The sequence below is a fragment of the Cuculus canorus genome, chromosome 29 (genome assembly GCF_017976375.1).
Source record: "Cuculus canorus isolate bCucCan1 chromosome 29, bCucCan1.pri, whole genome shotgun sequence".
In the NCBI taxonomy this organism is placed as follows: domain Eukaryota; kingdom Metazoa; phylum Chordata; class Aves; order Cuculiformes; family Cuculidae; genus Cuculus; species Cuculus canorus.
Window position 1 is genome coordinate 3444928 of NC_071429.1, and position 12673 is coordinate 3457600.

Here is a 12673-nt window from a genome sequence, read left to right on the forward strand (position 1 = left end):
GCAAATCGCCTTCCAGCCCCCCCCCCCCCCCCCCTACCCCCCTCAGGGCTCTGCAAATAAATACATAAGACAGTCCCAGTAAAATTAACCATATGAGGAGCTGCAAATGAGGTGGAAAATTTTAATGGTTCGGCATTTAAAAAGCTGTCTGACAGGAGGCAGGCCTGGAAGCTGTGTTGCTTCCCCGCCCCGTCCCCCCCCTCCATGCATACACCCCCGTTTCCATTATTCTCCACTGCCCCGGAGCCCCCGCAGCAGCTGGAGATGCTGGAAGAGGGGGGGGGGACGACCAGTGCAGGGACCGGGAATCTGCCCCCCCCAGGACACCCCCCCATCATCCCCGTGTGCCATCGGGGGGGGGGGGGGTGTTCAGGACTGGGGGGGCAACGGGGGGGGGGGGGGGGGGTCCCCCCACTGTCTGGGGCTCCATCACCAGGAGCTGCTCCAGGGCACGGGTGGGAGCTGGGGTCCCTGCAGACCCTCCCCCCCCCCGCTTTTCAACTCCTGGTTGGGGAACCCCCCCTCGGGAGAGACCGGCAGCATCGTGATGAGGTCTCGGGGAGTGGGGGCGGCATCTGCCCTCGAATCCCTCTCGTGTTCCGCCCCCCCCCCCAGCGAGGGATACTCACAGCGGTTTGGGGAGGTGACCAGGATGGGGGGGGGGGGGGGGGGGAAAGAGACCCGGGGAAGATGCTCCCGCGGCGGCTCATTTGCATAACTTTGCATACGAGGCGGGAGAGCGGCGAGGCAGCAGCGCCCCCGCCCGGTGCGATCGCAGCTCCCGGTACCGGCGGCCACGGGGGGGGGGGGGGGGGCGTTCACGTGCTCAGCAGCTCGTGTGGTCACACTCACATGCAATCCCACACTCACAAACACACGCTCACAGGCACAGATGCTGCATGCACTTGCTCACTCGCATGCTAACACCTGCACGCTCACACTTGCACGGTCACACACTCAGTTGCATGCTCACACCTGCACAATCACACACTCGCATGCTAACACCTGCATGCTCACACTTGCACGATCACACACTCACTTGCATGCTCACACCTGCACGCTCACACTTGCATGGTCACACAGTCAGTTGCATGCTCACACTTGCATGATCACTAACTCACATGCACGCTCACACTTGCATGATTGCATGTTCAAACTCACTCGTACGCTCTCGCATACTCGCACACCCACTCGCATGATCTCACACTCACACTCACATGCTTACTCATGCTCAGACGCACACACTCCCTCTCCCACGCTCACACCTGCACAGCCACACACATGCTCGCTCCCATTTGCACGTTCACACTTGCACTCTCACTCGCTCACACATGATAACTCGCTCACACTCACATTCTCACATGCTCACTTGCCCATGCATGGTCACACTCGCATGCTCACTCACTCTCACACTCATCCACACATGCTCACTCACACAGCGGGCACTGCACGGACACCACCCTGAGGAGGGCGCATTGGCGCAGCCCCCCCCAGCCCCACAGTGACCCCTTTTTTCCCCCCCCAGGAAATCCAGAGCAGGGGCAGCAGAGCCCAGACTGTATTGCCAAACCACGGGATTACACAGCCCAGAGCCGCAGGAAGCCCCGAGGCACCCAGCACCCACCTCGTCAGGCAAGGAGGGCTCCAAAGCGAGTTTGGGGGTGCCCCCATCCTTGCACCTGGGCTCTGTGAAAGGACCAAAATCCCCACAGGGGAAACAGCCCGAGAGGTATCTCGCACCCCCCTGGCCCCACTCGGGTTCCAGCGCTGCAGGGGTCGGGGTCAGGGGTGCCTGCCATCCCCATGCCCGCAGCCCCCTCGCAGCTGGGACCGCTCCGTGCCCCATCTGGGGGTCCTGGGATAAAACCCCTCTCAGATCTCCTGCAGAAAGTCCGCGGGGAAGAGCCCTACTTTGCGGCCGGTAGAGACTTTGACGTAACCGTTCACCTCCTCTCCCTTCTGCACCACGATCTGGGGGCAAGAAGGGTGCAAGGTGAGGCTCCGGGGGCCCCAGAGAGCAGGGGAGGGTGGCAGCCCCCCCAGGCAGGAGAGGGGTCTCCCCCAAGGGTTTGGGAACAGCCATGGGGTGGGGGCAGAGATGCTGGTGGAGGTGGGAGAATCCCAGCTTGGTGCTGTCTCACCTGATCCTTCTTGAGTGTGATCTGCCCAATCTCCCGGTTGCCCACGAAGGAGCGCGTCACCTTGTGCACCCGCTCGCCTGCCCGCACCCGGATGATGAAGTTTGGAGGGAAGTAACCGATTTTTTCCCCGATCTTCCCCTGAAAGCAAGCAGTGGATGGATACGAGATGGGGACTGGAGCCAATCTGTACAGCCCCCAGTTTCCCCCATGACAAACGACCCGCAGGATGGGGGTTGGCATGAGGACAGAGCAGATTTAGGGGGTTGCATCACCCTCACAGTACGATTTGCACTCCCAGCTGACCTCCCCCTTTGCTTTAAGCTCTGTTTCTTTCCCCTCTGTGCCTGCGCCACACCAGCCTTACCCGCCACCACTCCTCATTGGAGTCATCAACCACCGTAATCTTCTCCCCTGGGCTGCAAAGGGAATGAAGGGCTCAGTGTGAGGGGGGCAGGGACCCCCCCACACCACGTGAAACCCTGAAGTTAGCAAGGAAAATCCACTCTTCCCACAGGACAGGAAGTTAAGGAATGCACACAGTGTACGGACATAGCCTCTACATTAGCAGCTCAGCCTCTAGTCTGGGGTGCAAGAAGTCAGTGGAACCACATCAAGGCAAACACCAGCAGTCTTGGAAATGAGGCTTGCGCCCAAAAACTGGGAACTGGGAAAGCTAGCTCAGCGAGAGCCGATGTGCTTGATGTGCAGCCCATTGGGACAGGCAGAAAAGCCACAAAACCCAAACCACAGCCAGCACGGCTCTAATTTCTGCCCTCCTTCACTCATTCACAAACCCCTGCTGGCCATGAGAGCCTCACCGTTGAGCTGAAGGCTTCTCCCTCTCCCCACTGGATGCCCCACGTCCTTTCCTTCACCACCCCTGTGCCCACTACATGGCTGAGAACTTACGGGAAATCCAGGTCATCTTTCTCCAGAGCTTTGAAGCGATAAAGTGCCACAAAATAGTGAGACTGTGGATAGCCACCACGAATCCCCGGCTGTGGCTTCTTGTTCTAAGGGAGGAGGAAAGAAGGGTTCGGGGCCCCAAAGAGGCTGAGGACACCTCTGGGGAGTCCAGCAGGGAGAATTCTGCAGCTTCTGCCCATGCTGCTCCAAGGCCAGGGGCTCTTGGGGCTTAGGGTGAGGATGACAGCTACCTTGTCATCTGTTGGGCTCTTCTCAGTCTTCTTGTCCCCTTCAGAGGTGCCTGGAAATGGGAAGAGAGGGGGGTTACATCTGCCCTGGTGCCGCCTCCCTGCCCTGGGACCAGCCTCCTCCCTGGGATCTCCAGTGCCCGGGTTAATGAGGGGAAGCAGAGAGACCCCCAGGGGGGAGACTTGAACTAAAGAAGCCCTTTCTGCAGAGCAAAACCCACCCCAGAGGACCCTCCAAGTACAGTCTCCCCATTAGGCTCCCTTCCTGCTCCATGCTCGTGGCTGGAGCTCAGCCTCCCCCATTGCTCCTTGGCCTTTGCTCGCAGGCAGCTCTCCTGCGGTCGCAGCACTCACCGCCTGCGGTTTTGCCCTCTTCTGGCTTTGTGGCTTCTGGTTCCTCATCCATCATAGCAGCTAAAGGCTGCAAAGCAGAGAGCTGTCAGTGGGTGCAGAGCAGGTAGGGAAGTGGGGGTGGCACTCGGGTGCAGGCTGCACCCTTGGGTGTGTGGAGCGAGCGGCCAAGCCCATACTCACATTTTTCTTGTCATCCTGCCCTTTCTTGCGCTCCTTGTTGGCCATAATGACGCCTGTCCGCAGGGTCTCGAACACAGGGTCACTCCTGTTGGCTGCTGCTGGGGCACAGGGTTGGTGAGAGGGCTTCTGCTACAGGATGTGAGGAGACAGGGCACCCCGACATGGGGAACAATACTTACAGAGCAGGTCCTTGACGCCTTGCTGGTCACTGTAGAGGGGCGAGCTGTATGCCCGGCGAAACCCCGGTGGCTGGAAGGAAAGAGGTCAGAGCATTAGCCACCACCCAGACTCATGGTCCCTACCGTCACAGCTAAGGGGGAGCAGGTGGATGCTGGGGACCCAAAGGGTGACCATCCCGCAGGAGAGTGATGCCTGGGTCCCCCCATCAGAGCCAGGAAGAGAGCCAGGTCACGATGCCCGGGGTTGTGAACACAAGAGGTTGAGCTGGCCACTCCCTGCCATGGGGCAAGGGAGGTACCTCAAACCCACGGCTCTTGGGAACACTCACGATTTTGCCAAAGCAGCGCTGCATCTCCACATAGGACTGGCAGTGGTGGTGGATGTTCGTTTTGCAGTTCTTGCACCTCAGGCCAAATTTGTTGTTGACTGGTGGGGTGGAAAGGAGAGGCAATGTGACACTGCAGCTGTGGGGACGGCTGGGCTGGAGCCCTCGCCATGCTTGGCCCCCCCCAGCCCTCGCCCAGACCAGGGTCCCCAGCCCCAACACCCTCAGGACTCACGGACAATCATGCGGGCACAAACATCACAGAACTTGGGCTTTTTGAAGTAATGATCTTTGAACTTGTGGGGTTTGTCATTGACGAGTTTCTCGGGCTCGGGAGGGGGCTCAGGTTCCTCCTCCTCTTCCTCCTCTTCCTCCTCCTCGTAGATGTAGTAGATGGGTCCCCCGGAGGGGCTAACCAGCTCCCCATTGGGTTGCAGCTCTGGCGCCGTCTCTTCCTTGGGTTTTCGCTGGAAAAGTTGCTTCAACTTCTGTAGCTGCTGAGGCGGGAGAGGATGCATCGCACATGGCAGGCTTGCGGGGTGAGGCAGGCAGGCAGGCAGGCAGAAAAAAAAGCTGGGGCCTGGCTCCCTGCTGCTTTGCTCTGAACTACAGACTCCTTATTCCCCAAGCGGGAGGAGACATCCCTGGCCCCACAAAGATTCCTGCGGCTGAGGCAGAGACGATGCTAGAAAGTTGGCTTTCTCCATAAAGCTGCCCTGTGGGCATCCACTTACCCGGCTCTTGGGTTTCCCTCCTGAAGCAGGTGAAGCTGGTGGCTCTGGCACTTCTTTCTCTGTCATGCTATGAGGGGAAAAGAGACATCACGTTGGCTGGGGCTGTTCCTGCTGCAAGTGCCCAATGGGGACAGGAACACCCAGAACTTGCTGGATGGGAAGCCTCTCCTGAGGCAGTGCCTAACTCTGCTCCAGCAGCACCACCTCCAGCCACCCCACCTGCAGCTCCTGTCCCAGCAAAGGCCGTTCCTGCTGCGGGTGAGTCCCGAGGTGCTGCTGGGCCCCACTGCATGGGCTGGGGAACAGCAAGCTCCCAGCCCAGCGTCCACAGCACTGCTGCTTGCTCAGTGGACGTGGTGCCAAGTGCTGTGAGCCAGACCCTGGGCTACCTGCACATGTCCACCTCTTGTTTAGACATCTCCATCTCATCATTAAACCGCAAATGGTGCCACTCTTGGTTCCCCAGGACGAACAGGCCCCTGACACCGCCTAGCATCATCACGCGACCCTGCTTTCTCCTCCACAGAAGCCCCGCGCGCTACTATGGGCACAGGACCTGCTCCTGCATCCCCCAAAACATGTCTGATTCCACCTCCAACTGCCAGCCATCCCCACAGTCCTATCCAGACATCACTATTTTCGTTTGAGATCTACCAGGAGCCCCTTCCATATCCCCACGGAAACCAACCAGGATGAGCAGAAGGGAAAGAGTGACAGGGTCTGGGGAGTCCCAGGGTGAGGGCTGTGGCAGAAGCAAAGAGTCTTGGGGGTCTCACAGCAGTGGGGAGGGGAAGAACAGGGGCCCCTGGGGGTCAGTTGTCACTATGAGCATAAGCCGCACACAGAAACACACTTACGCTGTATTTGGAGCTCTTGTCCTGCGATGAAAAACCCCACAAAGGGTGGCTGAAGTTGGGGCCCTGTCGGCTGCGGAGCCCCCAGCCCTCTGTGCCGGGTGCGCAGGGAGGGGGGCAGTGGCCCCAGTCCTTGGAGAGCAGGAGTGACAGGCCAGAGGGGAACCGACAGCTGAGCGCTGGCGGAGGCTGACGCTGGGAAATTGGAGCTCATGGATGAGCCAGGAAGGGAGCGGGCGGAGAAGAACCACTGGCTATTTGCGTTAGTGGGTTGCTGGGCGTGCCAGAGGCCCACCCACCCCCTGGCATGGGGCAGCCACAGAGCCGGGCACGCCGAGTGCTCCAGCCTCAATGTCTCCTTTGCTCTCGTATTAGGGTTCCCTGCAGCAGGGAGGGGAAAAGAAAGAGTGAGAGAAGTGGGGTCTCTCACAGGGCAGCTCTCAAGGCTGCCCCATACCCTCCGGCAGCAAATCCTGCTGGTCTGCCCTTCGCTGATGGATAGCTGCCACGGAGCAGAGAGCTGGGGACCCTGTTGGGATTGTACTGCCCTGCAGTGGGTGCCACGTCCCTGGAGCTGGACAGGAACCCCAGTGCCAAAATCCCTGTACCATGGGGTGGCAGTCCAGCAGGAATTTGCACCAAGGCCAGTCCGAGCCCACCCCTTCCAGGCCACTCTTACCTCTTCCACTTGAACCTGCATCCAGCTGCTGTGTGAAACACGCCACGGTGAGGGTGCCAGCCCAACTCCTGTACCCACAGGGCAGGAGGACACAGTGATACCCGCACATATTGACTCAAAGCCTGCTCCCTGTAATCAGGAGGAATATGTTGTTTCCTGGCAGGGGATACAGCTGCGGGACACCTCCATTCTTGCCATTGCGCAGCAGCTGGGAAAAAAGGCTATGAATATGCGATGGGGTGGACCAGCCCCAGGTCAAAGTGCTCAGTGCTCCTCTCTCAGTCTCAGCAAGCCATGAGCTCACAGCCCTTGTGCATATGCCAAGATAGGGGCAGGAACACATCCTCCTGGGAGTGCCCCTCCTGCTTCCTGGCTGTCATCTCACCTCAAAGAGGCAGCACAGAGAACCCTTAGCACCGGTACTGGCAGAGAACGGGAAAGCAGCGTTAAAGTGATGGACAAGTTTTCTTTTTACATTTAAAAACAATCCCCCCCAAATAAAATAAACCCCCAAAATACCACCCCTCCCCCAATAATAATCAGATTAAATAAAATGTGCAGTGAACATACCAATCAACACCTGTATGTGCGGTTCAACACAGTGCTTAACAAAACAATATACACAAGGTAAGGTGGGTGGGCACGGGCATCACTCCAAAAATAATAATAATTAAAAAAAAAATCAATTTCTTGTCTCTTAATTATGTCCATATAAATATATCCAGGAAGGAGGGCAAGAGGAAGGGAGGGCAAAAAGGAAAAGAGAAGGCAGAGGGAAGTGCCCACAGTCCAGTGTGCTCTGTGCCCATGTGTGAGCCCTACTGTGAGCTGGCACGCTCCAGCACCCGCAAGTCGTAGTTCTTTTTGGCCACACGCAGCTTGAAGCGGCTGAGGGAGTTGTTGAGGCGGAGGGAAGCATTCTGGGCAGCCAGTGAGCTGGGGAACACGGCCACAATGGTGTATAAGGCAGCAAGGTCACTGTGCCTGCCGTTCTCTGGAGTCCCGTTGTTGTTGTCCCCACTGGCCCCATCTCCACGGCGCCCCTGAGTCTCTTTGAGCCACTGGATTTTGGCACCGGCCATGGCCAGCTGGGTGAAGAGCTTGTCAGCCTCTGTCCGTGTGATGCCCTCAGGCAGGTCTGTCACCTCCAACACTCGGCCCAGCACTGCAGTAGAAGGACAAGAGCCTGTCAGCAGCAGCAGATTCTTTGGTGGCAACTGCGCAGCGAGAGCTGATGCATGGGCACCTCACCAGCTCTAAGGGTGGAACACGCACCTCTACTTCACCCATGAAAGCAGCACTTCGCTAAGCGGCCCCCACATTAGGAATGTAATTTTAAAGCTGGTCACTTCGTTCCCTTCAAAGTGCCCCAACCATTCTGGTCCCTACAGTGCCCCAGTGGGATCCTTTCCGATGCCCACATCCTGCTTCAAGAGGAGACTGGTATTTCCCCTTCACCCAGGGTTCCAGCAACACCAGATCCTCCTTGCTTCCTTGCTGGGCTTGGCTTTTCAGTCAGGGCTTCTTCCCAGGTGCTCTGCCCTGTCTTCCTACCCTGATCCTTGGATACCAGGACTGGGAGATAACTTGGCTCTCCTACCCTCTGTTCCAGGAAGGGAGAAAGACAGGCTGCACCCAGAGATGATGCAGACACATGCGGATCCTAAATGCAACACTGCTCTGTGTGCTTCACCCATGGGGAGGATCCCCTTGTGTGCCCAGGGCAGTGTCATGCTAACCTCTTCGCCTCTGTTCTGTGGTACCCAAACACTTCTATCCCCTCCTGGCTCCAGCCCCGGCTTTTGGGCTTAGCAGACGACTGGCTGAATGGATTCTTTGCTAATATTAACACGGCGTGTAATGAACATGCTAGCCGCAGGGAGGGGGGGCAGCTTTCCAGCCAGCAGCTCTTAAAGGGCCCCCTGCAACCAACTGCTGTTGTGGTGACATGGAGGTGACATGGGGGACAAGTCTGAAGCCTCTGGAGAGCCAGTGAAGACCACCTCCCTTCCAGGCTGTCTGGCTCATGCTCAACCAGCGAGTCTTGTATTGCAGCGGGAGAAGCCAAACATGTGCCTCTCCGTCCCTCTCAGATGACCAAGCAGAGAACTCCCAGGGTAAGGAACAGGGAGTTCCACCCCCTTTGGAGAGAAATGATCCACTGGGGTGGATCCCGAAGTGCTTTACAAAGATGAGGGCTCTGTAGCTCTTCCCCTCACTAGGAAATGGAAGCACGGGAGGAAAAGGGCACTTGGGAAGGCAATGGCAGGAACAAGATCTCAGGGGAACTTCCAGATCCATCCACTCCATCATTTCAACCCTCACAGGGGCAGGAACAGGGCCCAAGTGCCCTGGTGCTCATCACTGACTCTCCAACAATTTCTCCCTGCTCTTCCTTAAAAGCTTTGCTCAGGGCAGGCAGGGTTTACCAAGTTCCTGAGCAACTCCTGTCCTCCCATATTCCGAAGGGCACAGCTAACTGGGACTGGCTCTGCTCCCCAACATGCCGGGCCATGGGGGGCTGTTCATGTGTGTGTGTGTGTGTGTGTGTGTGTGAACCAGTGGCAGGCAGGAACTGCTCTCCATAACAACCCCCAGCCCCCCGTAATGGATTCTGTGGAATGCCAGTGTGGGCAGAGATGGCATCAGGAGTCCCTGCCAGTGCCGGTTACGCCCGGGCAGAGGGGAGTAGTCAGAAGGCAAAGGGGAAAACTGCTTGAAGAGGGTCACTTGCCTACATCACTTGTTCCAAGGTCAGTGGATGCTGACTTGAGGGCCTGCCTCTTGCTCCGGTTTCCATGTTTCATTCCAGTCTGCCCCTTAAGAAATAAAACCAGTAGCATGTCACCTGAGGAGACACTGTGGCCTCACAGTGCCCACCGAGCATCCTGGAAGTGGGAGGGGAAGACCAAAGGTCGTGGCTGTGAAGGGGAATGAAGGATGAACCTTGCACCCTCTGGAACCTGAGGTGACACCATGCTTGGGTAAATTAGATGAGATCAAGGCAGAGCCACGGTTCCAGGACACTTGAAGGACTTGGGGCTGACACTGCTCCAGGGCAAAGCTGGGAGCAGGACAAAATTTTAGCACAGCATCAGGCTTTAGGGAAAACCATTTACAAACAGCAGCTCTGCTGTATGGATGGCAAGAGCTGGGGGTAGGCAGCCTGCTGCCCGATCAAGGCGTGCGCAATTATAGGGCAGGGTGTCAAACTCACTCCTTAACTACTCCTGGGCCCTGATGAAAGAGGGATTGTCTGGGGGAAGACAGGTGGTCTTGCTTTGCTTCCAGGACAGTGAATGGGTGGGTGGGCATTGCCCAATTTTACCTGGTGTGCATTGTAGTTGGGCTGGTTGTGGAGCAGCGGTGGGGGACAGATAGACAGATTATACTGCAGTGGCTGGCCCAGCAATGAGTAACGCCCATCACCTGCAAAAAGGACACAAATATTTGTAGGGGTGTGCAGAAATCCTAGGCAATACCCAGCCCTGTGCTCTCTCCATTCCTTCCCCTTACCTTGTGCCGGGCCCATGGGCCGGGGGAACTGCGTGAGGACAGGGAGGGGGCTCAGCCCCGTGCAGACACTGTTGAGACTGGTGACAGGAGATGGCGTCGGGGATTGGGTGGGGGATGTGATGGGGCTGTTCAGCTGCGTGCTGGCCTGTGGGAGGGAGAATGTTAGACAGCCCCAGTGCTTGTCACCGATCTCACATCTGTCTCACCACCGCGGCATGAGCCCACCCCTATCTCCCAGCCCATCCAGACGGCACAGATGCTGGGGTCCTCTCTCTCCCACCAGGCCGCTCCCAAAAGATGAGCCACCTTCTTCCCAGTCTTCTCGATACCTGAGCATTTGAGTCTGGGTTGTACAGGTCTCCTGGCTTCTGCCCCCGCTGGTCCAAGCTGTAGTACTTACAGTGGCTCCATTGCACCACAGAGGGGTTCTGGGGGGTCTGGGGGCCATTGGGTACATTCAGCTGCATCACAACCACACCAGGACCTGACGGAGACACCCCTGAGGAGAGATGACAGGAATAACATTGCCCAGGCTCTACATGCTGCTGCTGTTTGGGACAAGAGGCAGTCTGCCTGTTTGTGCAACTTTGCACTCTTCCCTATAACATCCCTTCCACACTCTCTCCTCTGCCACTCCTGCCTGCCCAGGTAGGCTGAAGAAAGGTTCCACCAGGACTCGCTTAGGTTCCCCCTCTGACATCACAGCTTACATCAGAGCGATGACTTTTAATCCAAAAGAAATACAAGCAGAGGGGACAAGTTCAAGGTGACTCAGTGACCTCTCTGAGCATCACAGCAAAACTTCAGGCACAGGACCTCATCACAGAGCTGGGTGCAGAGCTCGAGTATCCTGGTTCCAATTCTCTCGCACCAATTCACCAGGCCTCAGCTCATTCCCTGCAGCTGGGACAGGACCAAGGAATCCTGACGCTCCTCTCCTCCACAATGCTCCCTGGTCCCAGGAGCATCTCTGGTGACACTAAGCTGCGTTGCCAGCAGATGGAGTCTGCAGCCCACAGCAGCTCCCTCTGCCCGCTCCTACCCTGCCTGCCCACCACGGCAAGGAGATGCCAGGCACAAGCCAGCACTAGCCTGGAGCAAAGTTGCTGTGCCACGTCCCAGTAATTCCCGGTGGGCCATGGGCTAGGTAAGACTAAGGAAACCCACTGCAAAGAAGCTGCCAGACTTGCTTGTGAATTGGCAGCTCTGTTTACTGCAGCGCCTACAAAACCTGTTCCAATCTGTGTGGAATCAGTGCCAACCCTGACCGGTGGCCCTTCTTACCTGAATACTGCTGCTGCATCTGTGGCGGGCTGCAGGGTGATGGGGACTGTGGCATCTGATACTGTTCAGAGCCAGGTGGCTGAAGGAACCCCACTGAAGGGCTGTGAAGCAGAGAATGCTCTGGTGAGGTGCTGGGGATGAGGAGAAAGAGCCTGCCCATCTGTGCAAGCAACCACCAGCTCCCTCAGTACTTGAGATGGCTGGAAATAGAGCTGCCTCTGGAGAAGCACAGGAAGCACTGCATGCTGCAGGACAGCTGCGTCCAGGAAGTGCTGATCATGGGAGCTAGGACTAGGCAAGCTCAAGAGACGACTTAGCACCTCTGAGGCCTAGCTGCCTCCTCTAGCAGCAGGAGCAGGATGCTGTGCCCTTTCTGCAGGGCAGCAGGAGCCCCAAGGCAGGTTGGAGATGCAGAAGCTTTACCTGGTGCCGTTCTGCTGGGCAGTTGGGATGACGCTGTAGTAGATGGGTACCCCTCCAGCCTGAAGCCCTCCCTGAACAGACTGACTGGCTGGTACAAGCACCGGCTGCTGGAAGGGCTGCTGGACCACACTCTGGGATTCATTGGCTACAGGAACCTGTGTAAGGAGGAAAGAAGCAGCCCTATGGAATAATAGGGAACACAGAGCAGCAGCAGGGAGAACTGGCCACAAATAGACATCGCTGAGGTCCATACTAGGTAGAAGAGATGCTAGATTGTTGTCTACTGCAGCCTAGAGCAATCTTGCCCCAGCAAGGGAAGCCCCTCCCAGCTCTTCTCTTCTACGCACAAAATGGCAAAGGAACTAGCTGCACCCAGTCCTTCTTCTCAAGGTATGTCCCACACAGATTCAAATGTGGATGTACCCTGCCCAGGCTGGCAAGCATGCACTATCTTCTCAAGATAAGTCTCCATCTTTGGCTCCATCACCCAGGCACAGTAACAGGGCATTTCCTGCCAGGCTTGCACAGTTGGGGCGCCCTCCCCAGCAGCCCCTCATCAGAAAGCAAATGATGCCTACCTGGTATGAAGGCAGTGGAGTGTACTGGACCATCAGGCCTTGCATCTGGCTCCCCATACTGCTCCTCTGGCTGCTGAGAAGGCCAGGGGGCTGCGCCTGCTGCACTCCCATCACACTCTGCATCTGCCCCCCCATGCTGTTCCTCTGACTGTTGAGGAGCCCGGGGGGCTGTGCCTGCTGCATTCCCATTACACCTTGGTATGTTTGCTGCTGGTTGGACATCATTGGCTGTAAACCTGTCAGAACAGGGTTTAAATGGAGCAGCTTCCCA

General features: G+C 57.4%; 2 protein-coding genes across 9 annotated transcripts in view; both read right to left on the reverse strand.

The window, feature by feature from the left end:
* Positions 1-482: 482 nt before the first annotated feature.
* On the reverse strand, positions 483-6059 carry STAC3 (SH3 and cysteine rich domain 3). 3 transcript variants are annotated; one of them, XM_054051352.1, is made up of 12 exons: positions 5926-6059; positions 5069-5135; positions 4570-4828; positions 4338-4435; positions 4009-4078; positions 3830-3927; positions 3650-3716; positions 3299-3348; positions 3051-3154; positions 2506-2557; positions 2142-2279; positions 483-1971 (listed from the first exon to the last, which is right to left on the reverse strand). In XM_054051352.1, the coding sequence occupies exons 2-12, from the start codon at positions 5132-5134 to the stop codon at positions 1873-1875; spliced, it is 1101 nt and encodes a 366-aa protein (XP_053907327.1). In that variant the 5' UTR covers position 5135; positions 5926-6059; the 3' UTR covers positions 483-1872. The 3 variants fall into 3 exon arrangements, with proteins under 3 accessions (XP_053907327.1, XP_053907328.1, XP_009564559.1); XM_054051353.1 differs by having other exon boundaries at positions 4570-4831; positions 5926-5991; XM_009566264.2 differs by having other exon boundaries at positions 487-1971; positions 3830-3924.
* Positions 6060-7157: 1098 nt separating this feature from the next.
* The window catches only part of R3HDM2 (R3H domain containing 2), a 56809-nt gene continuing 51293 nt past the window's right edge, over positions 7158-12673 (reverse strand). For 5 of the 6 annotated variants that reach the window (XM_054051348.1, XM_054051349.1, XM_054051350.1 and 2 more), the window contains 8 exons: positions 12403-12638; positions 11825-11979; positions 11402-11502; positions 10447-10616; positions 10118-10262; positions 9930-10030; positions 9336-9420; positions 7420-7766 (listed from right to left, as the gene is read on the reverse strand). In XM_054051348.1, coding sequence (XP_053907323.1) covers positions 7420-7766; positions 9336-9420; positions 9930-10030; positions 10118-10262; positions 10447-10616; positions 11402-11502; positions 11825-11979; positions 12403-12638 — 1340 coding nt within the window. Of the gene's footprint in view, positions 7767-9335; positions 9421-9929; positions 10031-10117; positions 10263-10446; positions 10617-11401; positions 11503-11824; positions 11980-12402; positions 12639-12673 lie in introns of all 6 variants that reach the window. The other variant, XM_054051345.1, reaches the window with a different exon arrangement.

Excerpts from the sequence above, each read along its gene's own strand:
- STAC3 (XM_054051353.1), bottom strand. The coding sequence starts at position 5,134 with ATGACAGAGAAAGAAGTGCCAGAGCCACCAGCTTCACCTGCTTCAGGA. Across the intron at positions 4,436-4,569 it reads TTGTGCCCGCATGATTGTCC|TCAACAACAAATTTGGCCTG; the intron begins GTGAGTCCTGAG and ends CCACCCCACCAG. Across the intron at positions 1,972-2,141 it reads TCACACTCAAGAAGGATCAG|ATCGTGGTGCAGAAGGGAGA; the intron begins GTGAGACAGCAC and ends TCTTGCCCCCAG.